Source organism: Hyperolius riggenbachi, chromosome 1 (assembly GCF_040937935.1).
Source record: "Hyperolius riggenbachi isolate aHypRig1 chromosome 1, aHypRig1.pri, whole genome shotgun sequence".
Lineage (NCBI taxonomy): Eukaryota > Metazoa > Chordata > Amphibia > Anura > Hyperoliidae > Hyperolius > Hyperolius riggenbachi.
Genome location: NC_090646.1, coordinates 150,930,521 through 150,958,174, shown reverse-complemented (window position 1 = coordinate 150,958,174; position 27,654 = coordinate 150,930,521). Strand labels below are relative to the sequence as shown.

The following is a 27,654-nucleotide window of genomic DNA, read 5'->3' as shown; positions in this document are numbered from 1 at the left end:
ATGTTCATATGATAAATTACATCAAAAGAAGAAACAGTAGGAGCAGGGCACTGCCCTTGCGAGATTACAATCTAGAGGGTAGTGGGCTGGAGACACAGGCCAAAATCATACAGTTCTAATACATCACCTTAGAAAACCACATACTATTATTAAAAGGTATGTTTTAGATTTGTTGAAACCTTCAGCAAACACTGTGAAGCATTAGCTTTGCGGATCTTTCTTCCGGTGATTAGTTCTGGACGCAATGGGCAGCACACTGGTTTAATGGGCAGCATTTTTGACTTAAAGTGCTGGCTTTACAGTTTGAATCCCAGCCAGGGCACTCTCTGCACAGAGTTTATTTTCTCCCCGTTTCTGCGTGGGTTTCCTACGGGCAACTTCATTTCCTCCCACATCCCAAAAACATACAAACAAGTGAATTGACTTCCTCCTAAAATTGTCCTTAGACTACTCTGAGGGACAGTTAATGAAATGACTGTATACTCTGTAAAACTCTGTGGAAGATGTCAGTGCTATATACATATATATACTAAATAATAATAATAAGGGTATGCCCTCTTCCCACTCAACACAGTAGGCAAGAGCACAAGCACGTCCACTCTTGCCTTAATGTGGATCCAAGATAAACTTTTACACATTTCACAATTGTGCCCCTTACATATACTTTATAGGGCATTCCTCCAGCCAAATATTTTTTGTTTGTTTGTTTTAATGCCCTAATTCCCTAAACAAGCCCACAGCTCCTCCTGCTCCTAGGCATTCTGAGTCCCATGTAGCAAGTGCTCCTCGGAGTTCAGTCTGGGGAGGAGGAGGCTTTTACTAAAGGAGGAGGAAGCGTTACCAGCCAGAGATTTCAGAGGCTAGGGGGCATAGAGGGTTAGTGGCATTTTCACGGGCTGAGTGGTGGAGATGTAGATCACAGGAAGAAATAATCATGTACTGCTGAAGCTGTTTGCAGCTAGTTTTGCTGTGTAAACTATCTAAACTTTAGATAAGATATATAGACAAGTTACTTGCTATAGTTGGTTTTTCATCTCGGATCCGCTTTAAGTCTGCATTCTCTCAGCATTCAGTGCAGAATCACTGCAGATACCTTCATCAATATCCACCCTCTGCATCAGTCACCACGATGGCTTATTAATACCGATGAGTATGAGTAAGTACGGTAGACCCCTAAATGTGCCCTGAAGTACTCTGGATAAATTCATTTAGCTTTATGGTTATAAATGATACATTCACTGTTGGGAAGCTAGAGTTCCAGTTACACCTACTACTGTTCTCTCTACAGATAGCTCTAACAAGGATGAATTTATGATAAAGGACGTGAATAGGGGATTCAAAGGGAAAAAGGGCACCTCAGGGACACACTTTCTATTTACTTATTCATTTCTACTTAAGCTCTGAAGGCCTACAGCACATGACTTATGTAGACAAGTCGTTTATAACATTTACCAGTATGTTTAAGTAATAGTGCGACCCAGTTTATGCTGAACTGACCAACATCAACCAGAACAAGTTAATGATCCCATTCCAATGCGTAGCGGAGCAACCCCTTCTAAAGATCATGATGTGAGGAACTAATGACCTGCTGGCTCAGCTTGGTTGCCAATATAAAGACACACATTCTTACCAAAATAAGACAAAATGTAAACAACGTTTAAAGGACTTCCGAGGCCAAAATTAATAAAATCACACTATACCTTTTTTTTGCAGAATCCACGGAGGACGTCCTGCCCGTCCTCCGCTCTGTTCCGCCATCAATGCACGTCTTATTGTTCCCCTACGGCTCGGCCCGACCCCACCGAACGGGTCGCATGGATGCCACCTCTAATATGGCCGCCGCCTTGCTCCGCGGCTGCGCAGTACGCTTTGTCGCTAGCGCGACTGCGCAGCCTGTGTGCGCCCGCCCGACGTACGCTTGGGGAGCATGCCGGGACCTAGTACGCGGCGGGAGGCGGGCAATAGGCTGCGCAGTCGCGCTAGCGACAAAGCGTACTGCGCAGCCGCAGAGCAAGGCGGCGGCCATATTAGAGGTGGCATCCATGCGACCCGTTCGGTGGGGTCGGGCCGAGCCGTAGGGGAACAATAAGACGTGCATTGATGGCGGAACAGAGCGGAGGACGGGCAGGAAGTCCTCCGTGGATTCTGCAAAAAAAAGGTATAGTGTGATTTTATTAATTTTGGCCTCGGAAGTCCTTTAAGGTTTAACCACTTTACCCCCACCCGTACAAATTTCTCCGTCCCTTTTTCCATCCTTTAACCCCCAGGGACGGAGAAATCCGTACTTTCCGCGCTCCCGCCGCTGCCCGCGCTCCCGCTCGTAAACACGACGCCCGCCGCTAGTAAACACGCCGCCGCCCGCTCGCCCAGAGATCAATGAACGGGAAAATCCATTCCCGTTCGTTGATCTAAGCCCCACAATGATCCGCTGCTCTCCGATGGGCAGCGCGATCATTGTGAGAAAAAACAAACACTCACAGCCTCCTACTACTTCCTGCGAGCGTCCGGAAGGACGCTCGCAGGTCGCAATACACAAAAAGTTACTGTTGCCATCTTGTGGCCAAATAGTAAAACTACACCCTAAGCATTTTTACATAGAAATAAATTAGTGTTACACAAAAAATTAACTCATTACCTCCCACACTCCCCATTTTTTTTTTTTTTGTAATTAAAAAAAATTCAAAAATTTACAATAAAAAAATACATAAATAGTTACCTTAGGGACTGAACTTTTTAAATATTTATGTCAAGAGGGTATAACACTGTTACTTTATAAACTATGGGCTTGTAATTAGGGATGGAAGCAAAACTGAAAAAAATGCACCTTTATTTCCAAATAAAATATTGGCGCCAAACATTGTGATAGGGACATAATTTAAACGGTTTTATAACCGGGACAAAAGGGCAAATACATTTCATGGGTTTTAATCACAGTAGCATGCATTATTTAAAAACTATAATGGCCGAAAACTGAAAAATAATTAATTTTTTTTCCCACATTTTTCCTATTTTCCCATTAAAACACATTTAGAATAACATAATTCTTAGCATAATGTCCCACCTAAAGAAAGCCTAATTGGTGCCGGAAAAAACAAGATATAGTTCATTTCATTGTAATAAGTAATGATAAAGTTATAGACGAATGAATGGAAGGAGCGCTGAAAGGTGAAAATTGCTCTGGTGCTCAGGGGGTAAAACCCCTCAGTGGTGAAGCATGGGCATGACTGCAAATCATAACAAAATGTGATATAGTCCAAACCTATGGCAAGAATGTCCTCCATGTCATCCTGTGAATACAAGGGACTGTACCGTTACCAATCCCCACCACAACTCCCCCAACATGCAGTGCATGAAATTGGAAAATCCAATCTCCTTCCCTGCTCTTGTAAAGTACCATCATTACAACAGTATATCACACTGACAGCAGCCATGGTGCCACTTTTGTTTTGAGTAGTCCTGCAGTCGATTATGTCCCATCAAGTAGGGGAAGTGGAGGAGCACTGTCCTATTTAGTTGAATTGAAGGGACAGATTGTCACACCCTACTAACACAACTTACGTGCTAGCTCTGCCTCTGTAAGTACTGATCTCACCAATCCCAACACTGCACGTCATGCACTTTCCTCTCCTTTACTTCCAAAATTAAATACATTTGTCAAAAGACTGCAGGGTGAATAGTCATGAAAAGGGAAAAACAATGAACAGACCAGGGACAAACTGGGCCCTTCCACTTTCAGTGCCATAGTGGATGTAATTGTTATAGTTATACCTCTGGTTTTAAGTGTGCATTTCATGAAAGATGTTTTGGAGCAAGCAACTTTGCTTATAGCCCATCTCTAGCCACAGATCTATAAACACCATCTAGTGGCTCAGTCGTTCCTAAATACCTTTTTTTTTTGAGTGTGAAAAAGTCTTTCCATTTTGTTAACATAACTAGAAGTTTGTCTAAAAGAATCAGATTCCCGGCTCTGTGTGTGCGGGTGTGGCTGGTGCTATGGGCGTGGCTTCTTCTGGTGTCTAACCTGCATCATTTCCACTGGTCATTCTGGAAGGGGGCAAGCACAATCTGTATGGGAAGATTGCAGCCTGCAGCACAGTCTATACAAGTCTAAAAAGCACAGTCTATACAAGTCTAAATAGGGCTTTAAAGTTTATTTCTCCTGCTCTCCTATGCATCCCACAACTGGTCTTCTTAGCTCAACGTTTTCCATTTCACTTCCTAGTATTGGCTCATTTTGTCTTCTTTATATGTATTGATTTTAGGTGTAACCTTACCAGCATATACTCAACCCATTGCTCTACTTCCTACTATGTGCTTATCCTATGCCTTCCTAAAAAAGCCAATCAAGTTTTTGGACCACAGCTTATTTACTCGTTCCATGTCAATAGCATGCTAAGAAATGATAGGAAGTAGTAATAGAGATGGGCAATAAGACATTCATAATGCCAAATTGTATGCAAATTTTATGCAAATTGTATGCAGCTTGACATTGGGTAAATCAGATTAACTTCCCGATTATTTGGATTCGTCCATTTCTAACCCTCATACAATTTGCAACAAACTAGCATGCAGCATCTCACTGACCATCTCTACCTGTAGTTGACAAAGGCAACCCTCGTGTGTTTATCATGACAGGTTTCCTTTGAAAAGGAACTCCAAATTTTTCACATTGATAGTAAAACTATAAATTGGGAAGAAAGAATAATTCAGTCCCATAATTAAAGATGATTTGCATAATTAAACATTCATTATATTAAAAAATGTGAAAGGAAGGGCCATAAATAAGGATGAACCGCAGTAGTTTTACTTTAATGGAGGCAACAGATGGTTTACAGCATGTAATCTTATTGAATTTTTTTGCATGAACATCTTTGATTATCAATCCACATAATTAATATTGTTATTTTCTTATGCTTTTTATTTATAATAAGAAATTGTGTTTATGCAACATGATGAATCTGCTCTGTGCCGTGTTGCCGGATTGTTTGATAGCACAATGGCTAAGACTTTCACACAACGACAAATATTTAATTTGGTTTAGATTAATAGTTGTTGTCTTCGATAAGCAATGTATTTTTTTTTTCCGTGTATGTGCGCAATGAATGAATACATTGTTTCTAAATACACATCCCCAGCCTTGGCACTCTCACAAGCGGGCGTGCGCTATGCAGGAGATGTCCTGGTTATTGATCCGTTTTTTAGAAGGAAGGCGGAAAGACTCCCACGTAGACGTGTTCCAGACTCTTCCGAGGATTTGCCACCACGATGCGCCAATCCAGCTCCACTGCTCAGTCTGTAGACTTTCAATTAAGACTTCCAGTATCCTACTGATGATCCTACATTTGTTTCTTGGGGAGAGACATTTTCTCCACATGGGCCTAGGCAGCTGATAAGCTTCGCTCCAGCCTCGAGAAATAAATTGCCCACTGGCTATAATGAGACATGTGTCCGGCAAATTTCCTTTTTTTTTTTCCTCCGGGAGTGTCTTCTCTCGGCGTGAGAATCAATGATTATTTACTGCCGTTAATTCTGTTAATGCTGCTGAGCGCACAACACACGAGAGTCCGAAGCAGTGGCGGGAGCCGGAGTTATTTTGCGAGAGTGAGTAAACAGCAAATTAAAGGTTCTTTCCACGTATTTGCCAAAGATTAGGATAACTAGTTTCTGTGAGCGGACTCGCAGTTTGCGGCGCGCTACACGCTGGTGTTTTAAACGAGTTTCTGTTATTTAGTGGTTTTTACAATTACTTTACAAGGGCTGAAAAAATAAATTCATGGATTACACAGTGTGCACATAGAGCACTTATACCAACTGGGAGATGTTTAAATTTCTTCTGTGTTCCAACCAGACTTTTAGAGGAAACAGCTTTACGTTGTGCGCAGAATGCTAAATTGGTTTACCTAGTCTCTGTTTCTCTGAAACGGCCTTCTGTTATTCAAGTCAGGATGACTGTTCACTCTGTAACTAGATGGAACATTTGTGTGGCATAATACGGTAACCTACTAACTTTTACGTTTTAAAGTGCACCCGAGGTGAGAGGGATATGGAGGCTGCCATGTTTATTTCCCTTTAAAGGGAACCTAATCTGAGAAAGATATGGATTTTTCCTTTTAAAAGAATACCAGTTGCCTGACTATCCTGCTGATTCTTTGTTTCTCACACTTTCAGCCGCAGCCCCTCAACAAGCATGCAGATCAGGTGCTCTGACTGAAGTCAGACTGGATTAGCTGCATGCTTGTTTCAGGTGTGTGATTCAGCCACTACTGCAGCCAAAGAGATCAGCAGGACTGCCAGGCAACTGGTATTGTTTATAAGGAAACATCCATATCCCTCTCAGTTAAAGAGGAACTTCAGCCTAAACAAACATACTGTCATTAAGTTGCATTAGTTATGTTCATTAAAATAGATAAGTAATATAATCTCTTACCCACTCTGTTTTAAAAGAACAGGCAAATGTTTGATTTCATGAGGACAGCCATCTTTTTGGTTGAAAGGAGGTGACAGGGAGCATGAGACACAGTTCCAACTGTCCTGTGTGCTGATCACCCCTCCCAGTTGCTAGGCAACGTGAATAACATAGGAAATACCATCATACTTTGCACAGCATCAGGGAAAAAACGCCCGGCAGTTTTCTTTGATGAGTGGAGCTTAGCTAAAAATGCAGCTAAAATGATGCTTTGGTAAGAAAAACAAGTTCTCATGCTGTGAAACTTAAAGAATCACCAAGCCTTTTCAGTTCTGCTGAGTAGATGTTTAGACCAGAGGTTCACTGTAAGGTTCCCTTTAAACAGTATAAGTTGGCCTGCCAGTTCTGTTGTAGTGTCTGAGTCACAACCCTGAAACAAGCATGTGGCTAATTCAGTCAGACTTGAGTCAGAGCATCCAGGGACGGATCTAGGGGTGGGGGGGGGGGGGGGGCAAGCGGGTATCTTACCCCAGGCGCAGTTTATTCAATCCTTAGAAAGGTGGCAAAATGAATGGCAGTTTAGGCGCCAAAACCTGACCTTTAGGCGCCAAAACCTGACCTTGCCCCAGGCGCAATTTGGTCTTGATCCGTCCCTGAGAGCATTCAATCTGCAGAGGGTCTATTGCTATAACTATTAGACACAGGATCAGGGGGACAGCCAGGCAACTTGCATTGTTTAAAAGGAAATAAGCCATGCATACACAATAAGATGTATGTGGAATCTGACAAGCGATCCATACTTCCTGATCGAGAACTGTTGATTGTTCTGTTGCCATGCACAGCTGGATTTTTAGCAGAAATCACACTGCTGCCACTGCTAGCACTCTACAGCTTGCCCGCTCGCGATTGAGAAAAGCCCTAGTTTTTCATGTACAGTATTTAATTCAATTTTATGTCCTTTTTTTGTTTTGTTTTTTGTTTTTGTTTAGAAAATCAGATGTTTAATCTTTTCTATATAGTGCATATCCATCATTATTGTACTTATTTAATAAAACGCCATATACTTATGTAGATAGACCCCTATTTAGTTAGAGATTAGCAAGAGATTATATTGAACCTTACCAAAAATTTGGCAATTGAAAAATTACTATAAAGTTTTTAAAGGGTACTTGTCAATGACAGACTTTGTTTGAATGAGATTGGGGGGGTGTAATACATACCTGCTCTGACGTCTTCAGCAGAGGTTCCCCCTGATGACGGGCATGTTTCCTGAAGGTCTTTGGAAACCTCTAATAAACTGAATATTAATGGGGAGAGTGTACCATCAATTGTCACCTTTAGGGTATGTACCATCTATCAACTACTACCATTTAACTGTCAGGGATTCACAGGCAGTTGCAGGTATTCATCACTAGAGGTGGACTGGCACTTTAATAGCACTGTACATCGGAGTGTATGTCTGAGCAGGTAGCAGTTTCTTGGAAGATAGTACCTGAACATTGCACATAGACTAGTGATCTGCAAACATGGCTCTCCAGCTGTTAAGGAACTACAAGTCCCACGATGCATTGTGGGAGTCTGACAGCCACAGTCATGATTCATAAAGGCAAATGCATTGTGGGACTTGTAGTTCCTTAACAGCTGGAGAGTCAACTTTGCAGATCACTGACATAGACCAATCTGTGCGGCCATCACTGAGACAGAGTACAGCCAGAGGTCAACACAAACCCCATCATTTGATTGTATTTGATTGTGTTGTACAGCAACTGCATGGCTTTTGACAGCACTCAATCCCCAGCAGATCAGTGGGTAACTGGGCAGTAGTTAGTAACTACCAATTCAGCATCCCTCAATCAGCTTGCATATGGCTGTACCTGTGGTATCTAGCTGTACCCCTCACTTTGCCTTCGGTTTCTTCTTTCCTTGAATTCTAGGCACTTCACCGATACCTCTTTTTTTATTATGGCTGCTGAAGAACTCTGTTGGACAGCAGGACAGAGTAAATCATGACTAAAATCCAGGCTGAATTAGAGTTCCTTAAACTGTAAGCTCTTGTGGCTGGGGACCTCTCTCCAATAATGTCTTGTTATTGCTATCTACTGTACTCTACTGCACCATCTATATGCACATTGTACTAGATAGAATTCTGTAGAATCTGTATTGACCTATATTTTCCATGTTCTTTGTTTGCATTCATACTGTTTGTATTTTTGTGCCCTGCTATGGAAGATGGTGGTGCTATATAAATCAATGACCTTGATGATAATTTGGCATCATAGAGAATAGTGCCGTCTTATTCAGGGCACAGCAGTGTAGAAGGTGATTAAAGTACTTGAGTGCCTCCTTTTAATTTAAATTGTTTGGCTAGATAATAGCTTTACTTCAAGTAGGACTAAAAACAGGATGCCTATTCCATTATGTTTGAATGCTATTCCTTGACAATGGCGTAAGACTATTTGTTTTTGAAAATGCTATTACTGAAGGACATTTTTTCTCTCCCGTTGGTAGATACATACGGTACGCTTGTCATTGCGTGTTACATAGGCTCCCCATAGGAAAGTGAACAGCTCTACTTATTATCTCTGGACTATCAATAGAGACTAAAAGAGAATTGTCTGAAAATGTCCAAGACATCCAATCAATTTTTCATATGTAGCGTCTTTTGTACTTCATTCCGTGTCTGCTGAACAAAGGTGACCGAATCCTACTGTGCTATTGGACTGGGTGTGTAGGTGGCTTTAGCAGTACTTGGGATTGATTAAACACTTTGAGATCTATTAACACAGATGGGTGGGAAGAAAGTGGAGCAGTTGTTTATGGCAACTAAAAAGAATGTATGTTGTTGAGTTTTCATTTAACATTATGGAATCTGATTGGTTGTTCAAAGGAAATACACCAATTTTCCACCCATATTTGCAAATCAGCCTTTTTTTCTTTTTCAGAGCGATTTGCTTTCTATTTGCCGTAATAGGCTATTCATTTTTTAGGATTAAAGCTAACCTGAACTGAAATAAACATCTACACATGCGTCATACGTGCGTCATACTTACCTCTAGTGTAGTCTACTCATCAATCTCTTTATTTCTTTCCTGCATAGCTTTTGTCCACTGTGATCGATGGAATTCTCACTCCTCCATTTTAAAAATAGTGAAGATCCCCTTACAGCTTCCAGGTCAGCACACCTGTAATACCACCCACTTGAGCCATAGGGAAACATGAACATTAACTTGCACATTAGTTGTACTTTCAGTTATAACAGACAGCAACTGAAAACAGGGGCCTTAAGGCTTTATAATTTTGACTAGATTGAGACGGAACTGGAAGGAATTGTTGTTAGAAGAAAATTGTGAGCTTTTGAGGGGAACTAGGTAAGCACATAATATTAATTTGCAAGTACATCGTGTGTTTATATTATTAAAGGACAACTGAAATGAGAGGGATATGGAGGCTGCCATATTTGTTCCCTCTTAAAGGACTTATGAGCCCAAACCAGTAAAAAAAATGTCCTTACCGTGCAGCTCTGCCGGGTCCCCGCTGCCTTTGCTACCCCCGGCCGGACCCCGACCCCACAGCCCGGGTCGGGCTCTCCTTCCTCCACAAATACGGCCGCCGGAGGAGGCCGCAGCTGCGCAGTCCGCACCGACGCGAGTACGGCTGCGCAGCTCTAGGGCCTCCCTCCCCGATCCACGCTACGTAGCGTGGATCGGGGAGGGAGGCCCTAGAGCTGCGCAGCCGCACTCACGTCGGTGCGGACTGAGCAGCCGCGGCCTCCTCCGGCGGCTGCGCAGCTCTAGGGCCTCCCTCCCCGATCCACGGTACGTAGCGTGGATCGGGGAGGAAGGCCCTAGAGCTGCGCAGCTGCACTCGCAGCCTCCTCCGGCGGCCATATTTGTGGAGGAAGAAGAGCCCGACCCGGGCTGTGGGGTCGGGGTCCGGCCGGGGGGAGCAAAGGCAGCGGGGACCCGGCGGAGCTGCACGGAGGGCGCGGATGGCGTCCTCCGTGCCTTACAACTTCATACAGGTAAGGAAATGTTTTTACTGGTTTGGGCTCTTCTTAAGTCCTTTAAGCAATACCAGTTGACTGGCAGCCCTGCTGATCCTCTGCCTCTCACGGATAAAAAGAGTGGCACTCTCTCCAAGGGGATAGCGTGCCCAAGCCTCAGTGAATCCCGCACTCTTGGATCCAAGTAGTGGCACAAACAAACGATGGATATCTTGGTGAGTTGATTGGCTGTTGTCATTTCAATTTTATTGGTGCACCTGTGATTGGGATACTATTTAAGGGTGTGTTCTGGAGTGTGCTATTGTGGGCATTTCGGCTTGAGAAAGGGCTGGAGACCTGAAACAGCGGGCTGTCGCCGCATAGCCACATGTTTTTATCGTTACTTCAATAAAGAGCTTGATACGTTTGCAGTGCCAGCCTCCATCGTTTGTTTGATCCTCTGCCTCTAACACTTTTAGCCACAAACCTTGAACAAGCATGCAGCAGATCAGGTGGTTCTGACAATAATGTGAGATTCAACAAGATTATCTGCATGCTTGTTTCTGGTGTGATTCAGTCATTACTGCAGCTAAACAAACCAGCAGGGCTGCCAGGCAACTGGTATTGCTTAAAAGGAAAGAAGTATAGCAGCCTCCATATACTTCCCACTTCAGTTATCCTTTAAAAAGTCAACGCAGATCAAAGAGGAATAAATACAGTCAATAAAATTTCACTACAGTGATATTCCAACCTCACATAGTCTCATGGCCAACCATCACCCAAAAAAGGGTAGGAGGAGCTTACCAGCTGCCAACAACCCACATTATAAGGTTGTATGTCTCGCATTCAGTGGTAATCCTAACAGACCCTGAGTAGATATTGATCCAAACTTCCCCCACTCCCTCACTCCAATATTTGGTATGGTATCCAGGAAAGCCAATATATAAACACAACAAAAAACGGCAACTGTAAATGTAAACCGTTTATTGTAAAAAAAAAAAAAAATAAATAAATCTGCATAGTCCGTAAAAAACAAGGTAAAAGCAAAGACTTGCATACGGGGCCCAGGAACTGGGAACCCCTAATAAAATGTGCACGTTTAGAAGGGCAAGCACAGCGGTGTGACCACGGATTAGGTGCCATGAATAACAAGAACGCCTGATGGTAATAAAATGACATTTTACTCAGCTGAGGTGATATTAATAGAGGGGATGCTCCCAAATGGAAAAAAAACTGAATAGTAAATCATTGTCTTGGTGTTTGAGGTTTGTCAAGGTGACATTTCTTATGACGACTTGCATGTTGTTCTTAAGATATTCCATTGATGTTGTGCACATGTGTAATCTTTCATGACGTACGGTTTTATTGCTCTGTCAAAGAATCGGCTAGTCCTGCGTTAAGAAACAATGCTGGGCTGAGTGTTTTCTCTTTATTAGCTTCACAAATAACTACTGCTAAGCAAGGGTCTTCCCATTAACCTGTGGCCCCCTCTTCCACCGGTGCTCTGCAGTAACCTCAAGGTTAAAACAAGACTAAGAGACACCCTTAAGAGTCAACTTTCCATTTGCAACAGAAGACAAAAAGGATGACGGGAAAGTGCTTCCATGAAAATTCATGAACAATAGAACATTTAAAGGCTGGCCAGCACTTTTTAGAGGCATTTTGTGATCAACTATTTCCTTGGCATGGAATAATTGATGGATGATACCACGGCTCCCTTAGACACAGGTCAATGCACAAATGTTTTTTATAGAGCTATTTGTCTGGCTTTAAGTACCCTAGCACGTGCAAGGAGCTCCCGCGTTCCTTTTTCTTATTACAGAGCAGTTTAACTATTCATTCTATTTTGTGTACGCGGAATATCAAGTGACTTATTGCCTTAAAACAAAGCACAGCAGGCCTCTAAAAATGGTGCGTGCAGAGTCGTGTTTCTTCCAGGATACTTGGGTGGTTTAACACCTGCTGCCTCAAGCAAGACTTTTTGTATATTTTCAGTTTCGATGGCAAGTTTTAGTTTGGTGGTGTTTTAAAATTGAAGTAACTTGGAACGTTATTAAAACTGCAGTTGTCCGTGGTAATTTCTCTCTGTCGGCAGAAGGGCTGTTTTTGAACACTGTAATTTGGCCATGCATGGAGTGTCAAATTGTAGAACATTTTGTATTGCTCCTCTATTGCATGATTAGTGCTTCCCTTACATGTACTGTCTATAAGTTCCTTCCTAGTAACAGAACGGGGAAGCTGATTGGTTGCTATGAGAGGGATAGAAAGTTTATAGGAAGTACTGTATATATTAGTTGTCTTCAATGGGAATGCAGCAGTAATAAACAAATAAGCCATCAAACCCAGTGCAAAAACAAAAAAAAAATAAAGCTTTGGCTGGCGTACCATTTTACCAAATGATTCCACTTCTAACACTGTTGTCAGCAGGAGGCCCTGGCCACTCCATCACAGTACTTGGGCAATCACTAGGTGCATGTACCACAGGGTGAACCAGAATCACTAGGTTTTTGTAAGGTACAAAAAAAAAACAAAACCCTAAGAGCCCACTTATTAAAATGTATGCTAAATCTTATTTTTTTTTAATCATATTTTAAAATATAAATCTGCCTTCTTAAAACAGAAGATATTTGCACTAATTCAGCTTTATGGGGTTAATACACAAAAAGCTGTTAAAATTATCACTCGCAGACTAAACATTAACAATTAGCACAACCTGCAGAGCATGGGTTACATGAGGATTGCTATGGTAACATCTGTTACACTAATTGCATAATGTGCATTATTGCAGCAACCTTTGCATTACCCAGGTACTGCGGGTTGCTCTAAGTGTGCAACACGCACTACACTGCTGGCGTAAGTACTCCTATAATTGTGCTAAGCACAGCAATTTTAACAACTTTTAGTGGATCAACCTAGATGTCCTGCTGATCTTGTTGCATGCAGTAGTGTCTGAATCACACACCTGAAACTAGCATGTGACTAAAGCAGTATGACTTCAGTCAGAAATACCTGATCTGCCTGCCTGTTTAGAGTCTACGGCTGAAGGCTCGTACTCACTGGTAGATGGATGGGAGAATGGGCATCGGTCACCCCGACAAAGTTCCCATGATCCATCTCCCTACCCGCGGGAGTAGATAGTGTCACACAATGGCACATGACAGGCACAAACTATAGTTCAAACTATTTGCGGCACTTTGCGTGGAAGTTGTCGGGGACCTTAAAGATCCGCTGTTACAGTCTTAATCGCTGTGTGCCACCATTTGTCTTTCACTTAACTGCGCATACGTACCCATATTGCGAAATCACGGAAACGATTGCTTGTAGCGCAAACAATCATCAGTCGTGGGAAAAATCAAGACATGGGTACATAGAAACAGAGGCTCAGCAGAATAGCCAGGCAACTAGTAATGTTTAAAATGAAATAAATACTGTATTTTTTGGACTATAAGACCCACTTTTTCTCCCCCAAAAGTGGGGTAAAAAAGTCACTGCGTCTTATAGTCCAAATGTAGGAAGTTCCTGACTTGTGAACACCTGCCAATACAAACCTCCAACCTACCGCAATGTCGGGGGCTCCCTGTACTGTGCCCATGCAGAGGAGGACACAGAGGCAAACGGAGGACACAAAGGGGTATATATAGGAGGACACAAGGGGGACACAAAGGGGTATAGAGAAGGACACAGGGAGAAACTGAGGACACAAAGGGGCATATAGGAGGATACAAGGGGGACACAAAGGGGTATAGAGCAGGACATAAGGGGAGCACAAAGGGACATAGAGGAGGACACAAGGAGGACACAAAGGGGCATATAGGAGGACACGGGGAGAAATGGAGGACACAAAGGGCTTTTAGCAGGACACAAGGGGGACACAAAGGGGCATAGAGGAGGACACAAGGGGAACAGAGGAGGACACAGGAAAACACAAGAGGTACAAGGGGGCATGAAATACAAAGGGGGCAAAATCCACAAGATGCCCCTTCACCATGGATGCACCAGATTTGGTGTATATATTTTTCCCCTGGTTTTTGTCCTCTAAACCTAGGTGTGTCTTATGGTCAGGAGCGTCTTTTAATCCGAAAAATACGGTAGGTCAGCCTCCATATCCCTCTCACTTCAGGTGTCCTATGAGTTAATTGTGAAATCCTAATGTTTAGAACGGGCATAGAAGAGTCAGGGTCCATCATAGCAACAAGGGACATTAACAAAGGTAACTGTCACCTCATGATGCTTGTAGTCAGGCAGCTATGCCAGTATACAAATTATGCACACTTGTAAGAATGAATGTTTTATCTTGTGAGTTTCAACATGCCTTGATTGGTTCAGCGAGGCGCATGGAACCATATGTTATAAATGAATGTATTGGAAGATCATCACTGGAGACTAGGCACTATACATAAATACCTGTGTGCCCTGTATGGCAATATCCATGCTGCAGTCAGACATGAATGTGCATAAATATATATTGGAATATATAAATTATGTATTGGTATCAGAGTACAAAGAATATTTCTCAGACTCAAAGCAGATCTCCCTTAATAATAGTCTCCGTGTGTATAAATACATAAATATATCAGCAGTTTATAGCCCTTATTTGGTGCCTTTTTCCTTCTTTTTACTACGTTTGGGGGGAAGAAAATCTACTGCTGTAAAATAATGACATTTATCAGTGATCAAAACAGAAAACAATAGAATGCATATATGTTAATAATTAATATGTTAAATATGAGGAAAGTTCATAAATAATGAAGAAGTGCTTTAAACTATGAATTATATATGACAATTAATAACTGATTGCTTACAACAATAAGCGGCCATAAATGCTTATTAATATTCACTCAGAAATTAGTGCCGTAGAAAATGCAGAATGTGAGGGTGGCTCGCTTGTCATTTACTGTATGAATATCAAGTGATAAACTGCAATATTGTGCTTTGCCAAGACTAGATGATGTGCTGAAAGGAAAACCATTATTATTATAAAGTCATTTTAAACCATGATGTTCCGTTCCCTCTATTTATAGAATGTGCATAATATGTGTGTGTGTATGTGTGTGTATCTCTGTGTCTGTGTGTGTGTGTGTATCGCTGTCTGTGTGTCTGTGTGTGTGTCTGTGTATGTATGTGTGTATCTGTATGTCTCTGTGTGTGTGTGTATATGCAATGATGATCCTCCCAAACAGCAGCCCTCTGATTACATATGTGTCTGAGGGGTGTCATGATAGGATTTTGATTTTTCAACAATAGATCAAATCAAATTTTAGTGAAAGCTATGGTACATTTTATCTTAATCATAAATTACTAAATTAAAAAAAACATATACTCGCTTTTTTTTGGCGCTCTGAAACAGAGATCCATAGCTCAGACACAGTCTCGTAATTAACCTGAGGAAGCGGACAGGTCCCATGAAATGCGATGTCTTTTTATTGGTGTCTAACAGTAAAAATCAAATCAAATTAACCTCTTATAACGAGGTAAGGCTGTTCCTATTACTTACCTCCACTCATTATATATTGGCCTCAATTCACTAAGCTTTATCAAACGTTTGATAATTTACCTCATGGGTGAAATCTAATTTTGAATTCATTAAAGAGAATCTGTATTGGTAAAATCACACAAAAGTAAACATACCAGTGCGTTAGGGGACATCTCCTATTACCGTCTGTCACAATTTCGCCGCTCCCCGCCGCATTAAAAGTGGTTAAAAACAGTTTTAAAAAGTTTGTTTATAAACAAACAAAATGGCCACCAAAACGGGAAGTAGGTTGATGTACAGTATGTCCACACATAGAAAATACATCCATACACAAGCAGGCTGTATACAGCCTTCCTTTTGAATCTCAAGAGATCATTTGTGTGTTTCTTTCCCCCTGCATCTCTCATGCACTGAAGTTTCAGGCTGCTCTTTTCTTCCTGCAAACAGCTTTGCCCTTGTCTGTAATTCCTCACTATGTGAAAGCCCAGCCAGCTCAGAGGACAATTTATCCAGTTTGTAAAAGATAAGAGAGAAGCTGCTCTAATCTAAATAACACACAGGCAGTGTGCATAGAGGGGCCTGGAAGGGGGAGTCCATAGCAGAACCACAACAGTGAAGAACTTGGCAGCCTTCCAGACACAGGCTGACAAGTCTGACAAGAGAGAGATAAGTTGATTTATTACATAGACTGTGATAGTACAAAGTGCTGCAGTAAGCCAGAACACATTAGAATAGCTTTTGGAACTTGTAGGATGATAAAAAACAGGATGCAATTTTTGTTACAGAGTCTCTTTAAAGAGAATCTGTATTGTTAAAATCGCACAAAAGTAAACATACCAGTGCGTTAGGGGACATCTCCTATTACCCTCTGTCACAATTTCACCGCTCCCCGCCGCATTAAAAGTAGTCAAAAACTGTTTTAAAAAGTTTGTTTATAAACAAACAAAATGGCCACCAAAACAGGAAGTAGGTTGATGTACAGCATGTCCACACATAGAAAATACATCCATACACAAGCAGGCCTGTATACAGCCTTACTTCTGAATCTCAAGAGATCACTTGTGTGTGTTTACCATCTGTCCCCAGCTTCTCTCATGCACTGATCATTACAGGCTTCCTGCAGACAGCTCTGCCTATGTCGTTAATTCCTTAGTATGTGACAGACCAGCTCCTTTCACAGCCTCCAGAGGAGGATTTTTATCCAGCTCTCTTCTATCACTGATAAGATAGCAGAGAAGCTGCTGGCTTATGTAAATAAAACACACACTAGAGTGTGCATAGAGGAACAGTTCAACACTGAAGAACTTGGCAGCCTTCCAGACACAGGCCGACAAGTCTGACAGGGGAAAGATACATTGATTTATTACAGAGATGGTTATAGTAGAAAGAGCTGCAGCAAGCCAGATCACATTAGAATAGGTTTAGGAACTTGTAGGATGGTAGAAAAAACGTTGTAATTTTTGTTACAGAGTCACTTTAAAATTATTGAACATTTTATCGATAAAACATTCGATAAATCTATAACACCTTAGTGAATTCAAAATTAGATTTTACCCATGAGGTAAATTATCAAACGTTTGATAAAGCTTAGTGAATTGAGGCCATTGTATCTCATTTGGGACGCCTCCTCCCATCTTGCATTGGATAGGAAAGGTGTGCAAGTGGTAGGTTTTTCGCAACCTTAATCCACAAAAGCCCTATCTCCTTTTCTGTGCTGCTATTGGTGACTCAGTAGTACATGTGGGGTCATGGTTCAGAATCCATCCTCAATGGGGGATCCGGTTTGGCCACTTTCCCACAGCTTGTCTGTACTAATTTCAATATGCAATGTCTCTGTTCCTTTGTATATAGTTACTGATGATATAATAACAGACTTATACAGAGCAGTCTGGCAAAAGAATATGGAAATCATTTTACTAAATAGAAATTACCAAAGCTTCTAAAGTATGTCTTGATGTTCACACCTGGTGTTAAGTGCACAAGAGTTATTCGGGAGGTTTATTGGCGGCTGAAGGTCCCTATCTAATTTACATAAATGTCCATCAGTCTCTAATATAGAAGTTGTTTTTTCTTGTTCTTCTTTGACAGGTCTGATTTTCTTTTATTGTAGCAGAAATTCAAAAGAAGTTTGAGACAAATCAATAGAGCCAGTAATGCTCATAAATACATCTAGCAGATTTCCCAGAATTCCATTCTCCAGCCACACTCTGCTCAACCTGTACATATCTTGTATAAGTCGATGGAAATGTTTTATCACACGCAGTGCCTTACCGTGAGGGAAATTGGAATGGTTTTGTTTAATAATGTGTGATATTGTTGCTCATAATTAATGATAACCAAACATTTAGCATATTCAATTTATTTCCCCTGTGCAGTATTATTTTCCCATAATGCTCCCTTGGTGTTCCCTATTATATGAGAAAGCCTGCACATTGCCTCCTCTTCTGGGGATGGCTTATTCTCTTGTGTTCAGCACAGTTTGTTGCATCGGGCACTGGAGTTGTAATCCTCACCTCAGATATCACATTTTGTTTGCCCTGCAGCTGTAATCTACATATATTCACTCCTTTGACCCATGTTTAGCATGAACATGCTCTGTCCAGGACTGCCTAGTGCTGAGGCTGTTTGTTATGCAAATCCTAAGTCCTGGAGAGATCAGAAACCAGCTATATGGCATATATGTGTCTGTGTTGTGTAAGCCTCTAACACCTGGGAGCGGATAAAGCTATTGTTGTGTCTGTGCCGATATTACTGGGTCATTTCTCTAGAGCCAAAGCACAACACTGCTTGGATTTCTCACTTTTTTTTTTTTACTGTTTGCTCTTTGTTTTGCTGTTGAAAACATCTGTGTTGAACAAGAATTGAAACTTTTTTGTTTTTGTTTTGCTTATTTTAGATTTGTTGCAGTGCAAGCAACCAGCCACACACAGTCGCACCCTAAAATGTGAAAACGGCTTTCTGGGTAGGTTATTCTGCTGCAAAGTTCCCATATGTGCTGTGTTGTTCAAAATTCTACTATGATTTCTATTTATTTTCCAGTCTAGTTGTTGTGTTCTTTGGAGCTCTTTAAGCCCTGTCTTTATTCATTTCAATGCAGATTACTCTTGCTTCCAGCTAAGTTGTGTCTTGAAACCCATGCAGGTTGAATCTTGATGCCCATCATTGTTCTGTAGTCCATCTGAAACCATTAAGCTAGCCATACATCTAGCGATTCTGATTCAATCGACAAAGTGATCGACTGTTTTAAAGAATAGACTTCAGTATGGTTGATCAAAAGTCAATCGAGTAGTGACCCACACGCTGCAAGCAATGTCCTATGCGAATTCACCCTCACATTCGATTTGACCGATGTGGTGTCTCCATGCTCTGAGATCAAAAATCGATTCAGTCGATCGAATGACATGTGAACAGTAGCTGATTCCTGTGCGACTTACCGATATCTTGCATCCTGCTCGATCGACCAAGCTGGTTGATTCGACATGAAATCATTCACTATTCATTGAATAAGAATTCTGTAATGTACTCAATTCTCTTGATTCTATAAAAAGATCGAATCAAATGGTCGATCGTACAGCCAAATCGCTAGATGTATGGTCACCTTTACTGAGTTATTTGTTGTTTAGTCAGCTCCTTATAATAGATTATTACGGAATTTCTATAACAACATTTTGAATACGGTTATAAGTGTTTCAAACAGTAGTTAAGACACAATGCATAAGTCCATGAACTGCACATATACTATAACTACACAGTGAGTGGCTCAAGACCTCTGGAAAAAATTGCATTATTATTATTGAGCCTATTCAGCACAATTTCTTGATTTAGGGAGCCATATCCGCTGAGTGCGAAATTGCAATGTGGATTTTCACATTAACACTAAAACCCAATGCAGTTTAATGGAGTTGTTTCCATAATGTTTTTCCAGATGTGTTGCAATGCAGAACAAATATGGACTGCATGCTGCAGTCACATATCTGCACGACACACTGCCCCACATGCAAATCGCAATTAATGAAAATCAATGGTCCCACATGCATTTTCCCATCGAACATGCTTCTTCCTGTTTCCTGTGTAGTCACAGTGATGTCATGTTGCTATGGTCATTGAAAATTGGATGTGAACATTTGCATTAAAAAAAGCACATAAAAATGCATGGGTTTTCTAAATTGTAAATCATTTGCATATGCGAATTTGGATGCTAAACTCATTGTATACTAGTGAAAATAGGTCCTTGGGGCATATTATATTATATATTATAACAACAAGAAAGTAGTTAGTTCTATTCAACATCTCATTGAGAAATATATTTTCTTGGACCCAAGTTGTCAGGTCCATCTGATGCCCCTTTTTTTATTGGCGATTGTTTGATGTGGAACAATAAGATTATTTTATAACCGCAGATGTTTAACTGGGCAGCTTTCACTATAATGTAAAATGAATACAATTGTGTAATATCCAGCTACGGATTTAATAACATCATAGAAAGATGATGTGATGTAGAAAATGTAGAAAAGTTGCCCATAAATATGGTACGATCATCACCCAACTTTTCAGAGTGGGCGTAGAATGTTTTCCTAGCTCTGTGGGTTATTACTTCCTCAAGACAAGCTGGACCCAGATGTGTCTGCACCCTCCTTACACATGTATGCTTGGCCAGCACAAGCGTGCCTGTTTATACCACAATCGTATAAAGAGCTGTCATGCAGATGTTGGATTTTCCAACCACTGACTCATGTCTATGGTTAGCCAATCCCACCGCATCTGTTTCCCCCCTTCCTCAGGTTGAAGCGGTCAGGACAATGAAATATGACTGCTATTGGCTGCTTGATACGGGTTACTCACTTTGCTGTTCCTTATGAAATGTGTCTTTGTATGTGAGGCTGATAAAAATCATATGTATTATTATGCAGCACGCTTTCTGTTTCTGGAAGTTCTCCGGACTAAGTGTTGTATGATGAAATTAGCTGAACATATGTCAGAATGTATAGAAACACCCTCAGCTGTATATGTTCATTTCCTTTCTTCACAATGTCGCTCATACTTAATTCATCATTTTTAGTGTTGCTATCCATAGTCATTTTTCATATTAGTAGCTCAGTTAGAGGAAGGAGCGTTATTGTTCAGAGTCAAGGGTACAGAAGCTGCAATAGAATTATGCTGCTATGGTTACTAAAAAACACTTTTCCTGCACACGCTAGCCCACCTTGGCCACTGTAAGGCTTTTGCCACCATAGACGGAGCATGTTGTGTAATTTCTCCTCAAGTGCTGATCCTTTTAACATACAATGTATTTTTACTTTTTACTGAGAAAACGTCTGTTTAAAGGAACATATCAAACTGGCAGGGTGCCGCCCTCCCACTCTCTCTCTCTTTATGGCGCTCGTTCTGCTTAAAGTGTTAAGTGTACTTATATGTAAAGCCCCTGTTCTGGCACCAATGTTTTTCTAGGCCTGTGGAGGTACTCACACAGCGTGTTTATGTCTGTGTGGAAACCCCTTTGATTAGCCAGTGTCAAATAAATCACTTGTAAAACACCTGGTCAGGAGTCCAGACCTGGACCACTCCCTGCTCCTCAGACTGCCTGGGCTGTGAGCTAGGCATACAGTTATTATTATGTATAGAATGCTGGCATAGAGTCCATAGTCATGTCACTAACGGTTTCTCAAAGGAGCTTACTATTTATTATTGATTAGATAATCAAATTCAGTGGAAATCTATTCAACAATAAAGATTTGGTCAATGTTTAGCCATTTTATCGATCTAACCCAAACTCATTTAGCACACTGAGAGAGCTATAGAGAATGAGGGGCAGTAGGGGGATGGCAGCAGCAGTAATTAAGGCTTCCATAGCTTTGTACTGCATCAAGGGGCACACACGATTTCTCTTAACCATTTAACAGCCCTACACGCATTAGTTAATGTGTGCCAGGGCATCTTCCAACGACATAAGCCGTTTGGCTGCCTAATGCAGCTATGCAGAGTGGCGCAGGGCGCGTCTTTATATTTAACTGGATAGCTGGTTCGGGCTTCTCTTTTTCTCCCCCCGCAGAGCTGCACTCCCAGTATCCTCTTCTGAGTTACCATCACATGATATGATATGTGATTAGGGGATGTGTCACCATTGTAGAGCCCCCTGGGGGTGAAAGAGGGGTGATGAAAGAGACTCTTCCATCACCCCTCTACCACCACCGGGTGGCGCTGCAATGCTGACACCATCCTCTTGGTTACGATCACATGTCATATCATGTGAGCAGAACTCTGAAGAGGATGTTGCAGCGCTGCGAGTGGAGGAGAGGGGATGCCGATCCAGTCGCCTGTAACAGGTAAATATAAAGAAGCTCCCTGCACCACTTTACATACCCTGCCAGTCTGGGGAAGGCTAACTTCCCCAGTGGCAGAAAAATATTGTCCCTGCAATGCACATATAGCTTCGCTATATGTGGCTGCTTAAGGGGTAAAGTACACATGTAGCCAAAAAGAAGGGGATGTTTGATACCACAGTAGTGGGTGGCTTCTGAGTGCTCCTGAGGCTTCCCTGATCTTCCAAGACCCCTCGACTGCTGGGCGAGACCCCCTCCATCTTCGCTGCTGTGCTCCCCTCTGTGGACAAGCGCCTGTGCATGATCCAATTCACAAGTTTAGATTCCTCTACGCTCCTTTTTATAGAGCCGCGCTATTTCTGCAAAAATTGCAGTCATTTAATACACAAAGTCCATTACTTTATAGTAAATTACTTTATAGTATAATTACTATGATCTGTTATGTGCTTCTTATTTTAACATCTATGGCCAGTGTCCAGACATTTGCCAATAAGTAATCTTCCCATCAAGTCATTTCTGAAAATAGCTGAACAAACCGTATCTGCTTTCTGAGGTAAAAGTCCTGTCTCCCTGCACTGTTACCGATGGCTGCTACACTGATCATGTGACTAACCACAGAGCTACAGCAGCCTGCAGAGTCCTGTCTCCCTGCACTGTTACCAATGGCTGCTACACTGATCATGTGACTAACCACAGAGCTTCAGCAGCCTGCAGAGTCCTGTCTCCCTGCACTGTTACCGATGGCTGCTACACTGATCATGTGACTAGCCACAGAGCTTCAGCAGCCTGCAGAGTCCTGTCTCCCTGCACTGTTACCAATGGCTGCTACACTGATCATGTGACTAGCCACAGAGTTACAGCAGCCTGCAGACTCTGCTTGCAGCTTGCTTGGAATTATAATTATAGTTTATTATTTGGCACTGACATCTTCCCCAGCTTTTTCCAGATGATATGGTCCTGTCACTGATTGTTCTTCACAGATCTAATTCCTCACAGTAATTCTCAGCTCTGTCCAGCAAACATCTACGGGTGGCCTAGTGGCATAGTGGACAACAATCTGGCCATAATCGTATATCCACATTGCAGACTTAGGTTAATTTTGGGGAGAACCAATTAAAGGACCACGCCAGTAAAAAAAAGTGGGCAGTTAAAATCTGACAGAACCGACAGTGAGTAGGGAGGTTGGCTGGTATCTAACTGTTTTGGCACTTAAACTGCCGATCAAAAAATGCAAAGAAATCCCTGAGAATCCCGCATGAGGATATAGACTAGTCCAAAACCTGTCGGTTCTGTCAGATTTAACTTCTTACTTTTTTTTGCTGGAGTGGTCCTTTAACTTCTCTTGTATGTTTTTGGGATGTGGTAAGAAATCAGAGTGTCTGGAGGAAACCCATGGAGACACAAAGAGAACATGCAAACCCCATCTGGATCATGCCCAGGCATGGGCAGACACTGTAAGGCCAGATTGTTGTCCACTATGCCACTAGGCCACCCATAGAGGTTTGCTGGACAGAGCTGAGAACCACTGCTTTACAGTATCTGTAACTATTACTAGTGGTGCTTGTCCCGACCTTGTGTCTACTAGTAACTCATGATCACGAGTCATCTCTCGATCACGAATGCACTTGTGATTGCACTCATTACCCGACTCCTGATCACGAGTTGCTTGTGATCACTAGTCGATATTTGTGATTAAAAACCCGCCGAATTTAGCGGTTAAGAGCAAAGCCCCCTTGCATGCTAGAAACACCAAATTTGCCAGATATGTTAAGAAGAACAGTGGGAACAAGAGGAAACATTTTTTTTCCAAAAAGACAGTATAGTTTTAGAGAAAATCAATTTTAAAATTTCAAAGGAAAAAAGTATGCATTTAAATGCGGTAAATGACAGTTAATGTATTTACCGCATTTCAATGTATACTTTTTTCATTTGAAACTTTAAAATCGATTTCCTCAAAAACTATAAGGTCTTTTTGAATTTGCATCAGCTTGCAATTATTAGCACTTCATTGAACAACTGTAGCCCTCATCCAAGAGGAGATGTACATCGAAGGTACAGAACATGGCTGACATGTCTGTATGCACTGATGCATGTATTAAAGTGATGATCACCTTAAAGTTAACCAAGCATCATTTTTAGCACCCAGGACATCTCAATAGCACCTTAAAAGTGCATGCCAACAATGTGGCTCTTTACCAAAAAATCAATTCTACCTCTTCTTTTTACATGTTTGTTAGAGGCTATTATTCTTCTACTTCCATGTCCTGCTGTCCACAGAAAGAGCAGGCAAATAAGGATTGCTGTAATTAGCTGTAATAAGCAAAGAAAAGCTTTCATCAGTAGGGGGTGGAAGGAGGAGAGATGTACGCTGTACTTCAAACAGTTTAGAGAGACACACTTGATTACATTCGTACATTTCCCTGGATAAATAAGGGCAGAGGAAGGGGGGGGGGGGGGGGCAGCGCCTACATCTATTAGAAACCAGGACAAACTGCAGAAAAAAGCTGATTGGATCCCTTTAATACACAGCAATGCAAATGTTAGACCAGGGTTATGATGGTTTTATATTTATAGCAACATTAAAGGGGACCTCAATGCACCTTTAGAAAAAATCTATATGCACACACCTGATCTTCCTTCGATTGGACTAAAACAAAATAAGACAAAAGCAATGTATATAATGAAACACATATTGCTATCAAATTTCCCCCTAGTGTAAATAGGTATTAAAGAGAGGAAATTAAAGAAAGGAAAAAAAGAAGCTTGTTCAAATAGTATTGATAGAAATGCAAGAACAGCACAAGCAAAACATTCCCTTGGTAGAAAATACAAGTCGCTCTTTATTTAATACATAAAAAGGGAATAAAGAATATCTATATAATGTGTAGAATTTAGTGTGGACACAGTACACAGGATAGGTGACGTGGTCACAAAAAATCCCAGGTGACGGAATAAAGAGACATGTTCAGAATAGAGCTATGAATTGCCACTTTAGGGTGATCAGCGACTGCATAACATATTGTTAGCCGTAACCATTATCAATCTGCATTTAAAGGGGGGCATCTGCATTTAAATGGGGCTTAGATGTTTTCCTTGCGTTGAAAGACATCCATGGCTACAATTTCTAGGTAATGCCCAGTGGTGTTGATCCAGGGATTTTATCTGATTGCCATCTGGTGTCGGGAAGGAATTTTTTCCCTTTTGGGGCTAATTGGACCATGCCTTGTAAGGGTTTTTCGCCTTCCTCTGGATCAACAAGGATATGTGAGGGTGCAGGCTGGTATTGTACTTTACTTTCTGGTTGAACTCGATGGACGTATGTCTTTTTTCAACCCAAATAGCTATGTAACTAACTGTAACTATGCCAGTATAGAGTGATGTGCGCAACTCACGAACTTTCCTTCATACTACTACTACTGCTAATAGTGATCTGCAGTAAACTGGCCTAGAGATGCTGGAATTAAACATGTATGGTGCGATTTTCTGATCAGGAAAGTGGCAGTCAGGCTGATCGACGCTTTATAAATACGGCAATCCCGAACTTTTGGCTGACAGTGGCGATATTGTATTAAAGTAGTGGGCAGGCTGATAAGTGACAACATCAATCGCTAATGGTATGGTATCATTTATAAATCTGGCAATATGAAGAATAACATTATTTTAGCAGAAACATTGCTAATGGTGAGGCCCCACAGTCTATCTGGGTCAGAGGTCATTATTAGCTGTTCTCTACAGAATCCCCATAAACTTACCATCGTCTATGCTGGTAACTTTGGACATTGGCAACAAAGGTCCTCTCTAACTGAATCAATAAAACGTAACTTTTATTAGTGGCAAAATCTAAAACTCGACCAATTTTACTGACTGACATACATATATTACACTTGCAAGTATTTGCTAGGCCAGCACTGTCGGCATATGTATGGACAACTAGATTATCCAAGGCTCATAGCAATACTGATAGATATAAAATCACACAACCCCCACCATACAACCCAACATGTTTCACTTCTAACTCAAGCTTTTTCAAGGGAAAGTGCTAAAAACGTGCATATAGTGATAAGGTGCAATAGTACATAATAGGACAAGTATAGATATTTAGCCTATAGGCCTAAGTCATATTGACAGTCTGTAAAAGTGAACTGTAACAAGCAGTATCTGCTGGCAGTAATAAAATCCAGCCAGGGGGGCAGATGTGGCCGGATGAGCCTTTTCTGGAGGCCCCCAAAGCTCTCTAGAGCCAGGCCCGGCCCTAGATTTTTTGCCGCCTGAGGCAAGCGGGGATCACTCACCTCTTCCTCGTTCCAGCCTGCGCTCCACTGACGTCACTTCCTGCTACGCCGCAGGAAGCGACGTCAGTGGAGCGCACGCTGGAACGAGGATGAGGTGAGTGATCCCCGCCTGTTGCCTCTTATAGCTGCAGCCAGCGACGTAACTTTTTAAAGCTGGAGGGGAGCGGAGGACGGGGGACCCAGACGAGGGAGTGGGGGTCCGACCCCCCCTCCCCGCCGCTAGACCCAATACCCCCTTCCTGCCTGCTATCCCCTCCAGCTTGGGCGGCCCCCCGCACCCATGAACAGGCGGGTGCCGCCCCACCAGAAGTGCCGCCTGAGGCAAAAGTTTCACCCAGCCTCATGGGTGGGCCGGCCCTGTCTAGAGCTGTTAATCCCATGAGGCCTGCAGGAACCACCTTGTGTCGCCGCTGTAACCCCTCCTTTGTTCACTTGTAGGTTATTAGCCACCACTGTAGCAGTAGCAGCCACTGATAAACAGCTGCCACTATACAAGCAGCAGTAAAAGTCACTGATTAGCAGCTGCCAGCGTGCTAACTGCACATGGTATATAGGTTATTTCCCGTGGACATGTTTTATTTGACAAAATGTCACAGGCATAGTGTACCTAACGGCAATCAGCGAAAATTGTGTTTCATTTCGCTAGTTTGGTCCCCTAGCACTCTCAAGAACGGCAATATGGCTCTTGGTCTAAAAAGTTTGGACATCCTTGACTTATTAGCTACAAATCATGACCACAATTACATTCACATGAATAAAGTCTCTCTACCTGCTGCTATGAGGCAAAGGACGGTATACTTGCTTAGATATCAACTATTATAGGCTATACGTTTGACTTCCATGCAGAGACTGGTCTTTTTTCAGCCAGCAGACTGTAACTGACACTGTAACTGTGTCTTTGTATTGTCCAGACATACAAACCATGTCTCTTTTTAGTAAATCAGTGTAAAATATCCCTTCTGCATTGCCGAAGATCCATGGCCTGGCAAGCAAACTTACCGGCACATCATTAATAAATCAGAGCCTTTCTATATAAGTGAACTTGCTTAAAACCCAAGGATATTCCACATACCTTTCAAACCAATAATACTTTACATTGTGGAATAAAGTAATACGAAACCTTATAATAAATGTGTTTCTGACATTGCAGCTGCAAAGAAGCAATAAAGATAGATTTAATA

The 27,654-nt window shown here is 41.8% G+C and overlaps 1 protein-coding gene and 1 long non-coding RNA gene across 19 annotated transcripts in view; one reads left to right on the top strand and one right to left on the bottom strand.

Annotated features, from left to right (window-relative positions):
- The window catches only part of TENM3 (teneurin transmembrane protein 3), a 1,708,801-nt gene that overhangs the window by 1,169,802 nt on the left and 511,345 nt on the right, over positions 1-27,654 (top strand). For 16 of the 18 annotated variants that reach the window (XM_068278748.1, XM_068278756.1, XM_068278759.1 and 13 more), the window contains one exon: positions 18,758-18,823. In XM_068278748.1, the coding sequence (XP_068134849.1) occupies positions 18,758-18,823 (66 nt within the window). Of the gene's footprint in view, positions 1-6,629; positions 6,681-9,742; positions 9,775-18,757; positions 18,824-27,654 lie in introns of those variants that run through there. The other 2 variants (XM_068278763.1, XM_068278762.1) reach the window with 2 other exon arrangements.
- Positions 22,170-27,331, bottom strand: LOC137568506 (uncharacterized). The gene is made up of 3 exons (XR_011030980.1): positions 27,243-27,331; positions 25,934-25,983; positions 22,170-22,540 (listed from the first exon to the last, which is right to left on the bottom strand). It is a non-coding gene; the product is annotated as an uncharacterized lncRNA (long non-coding RNA).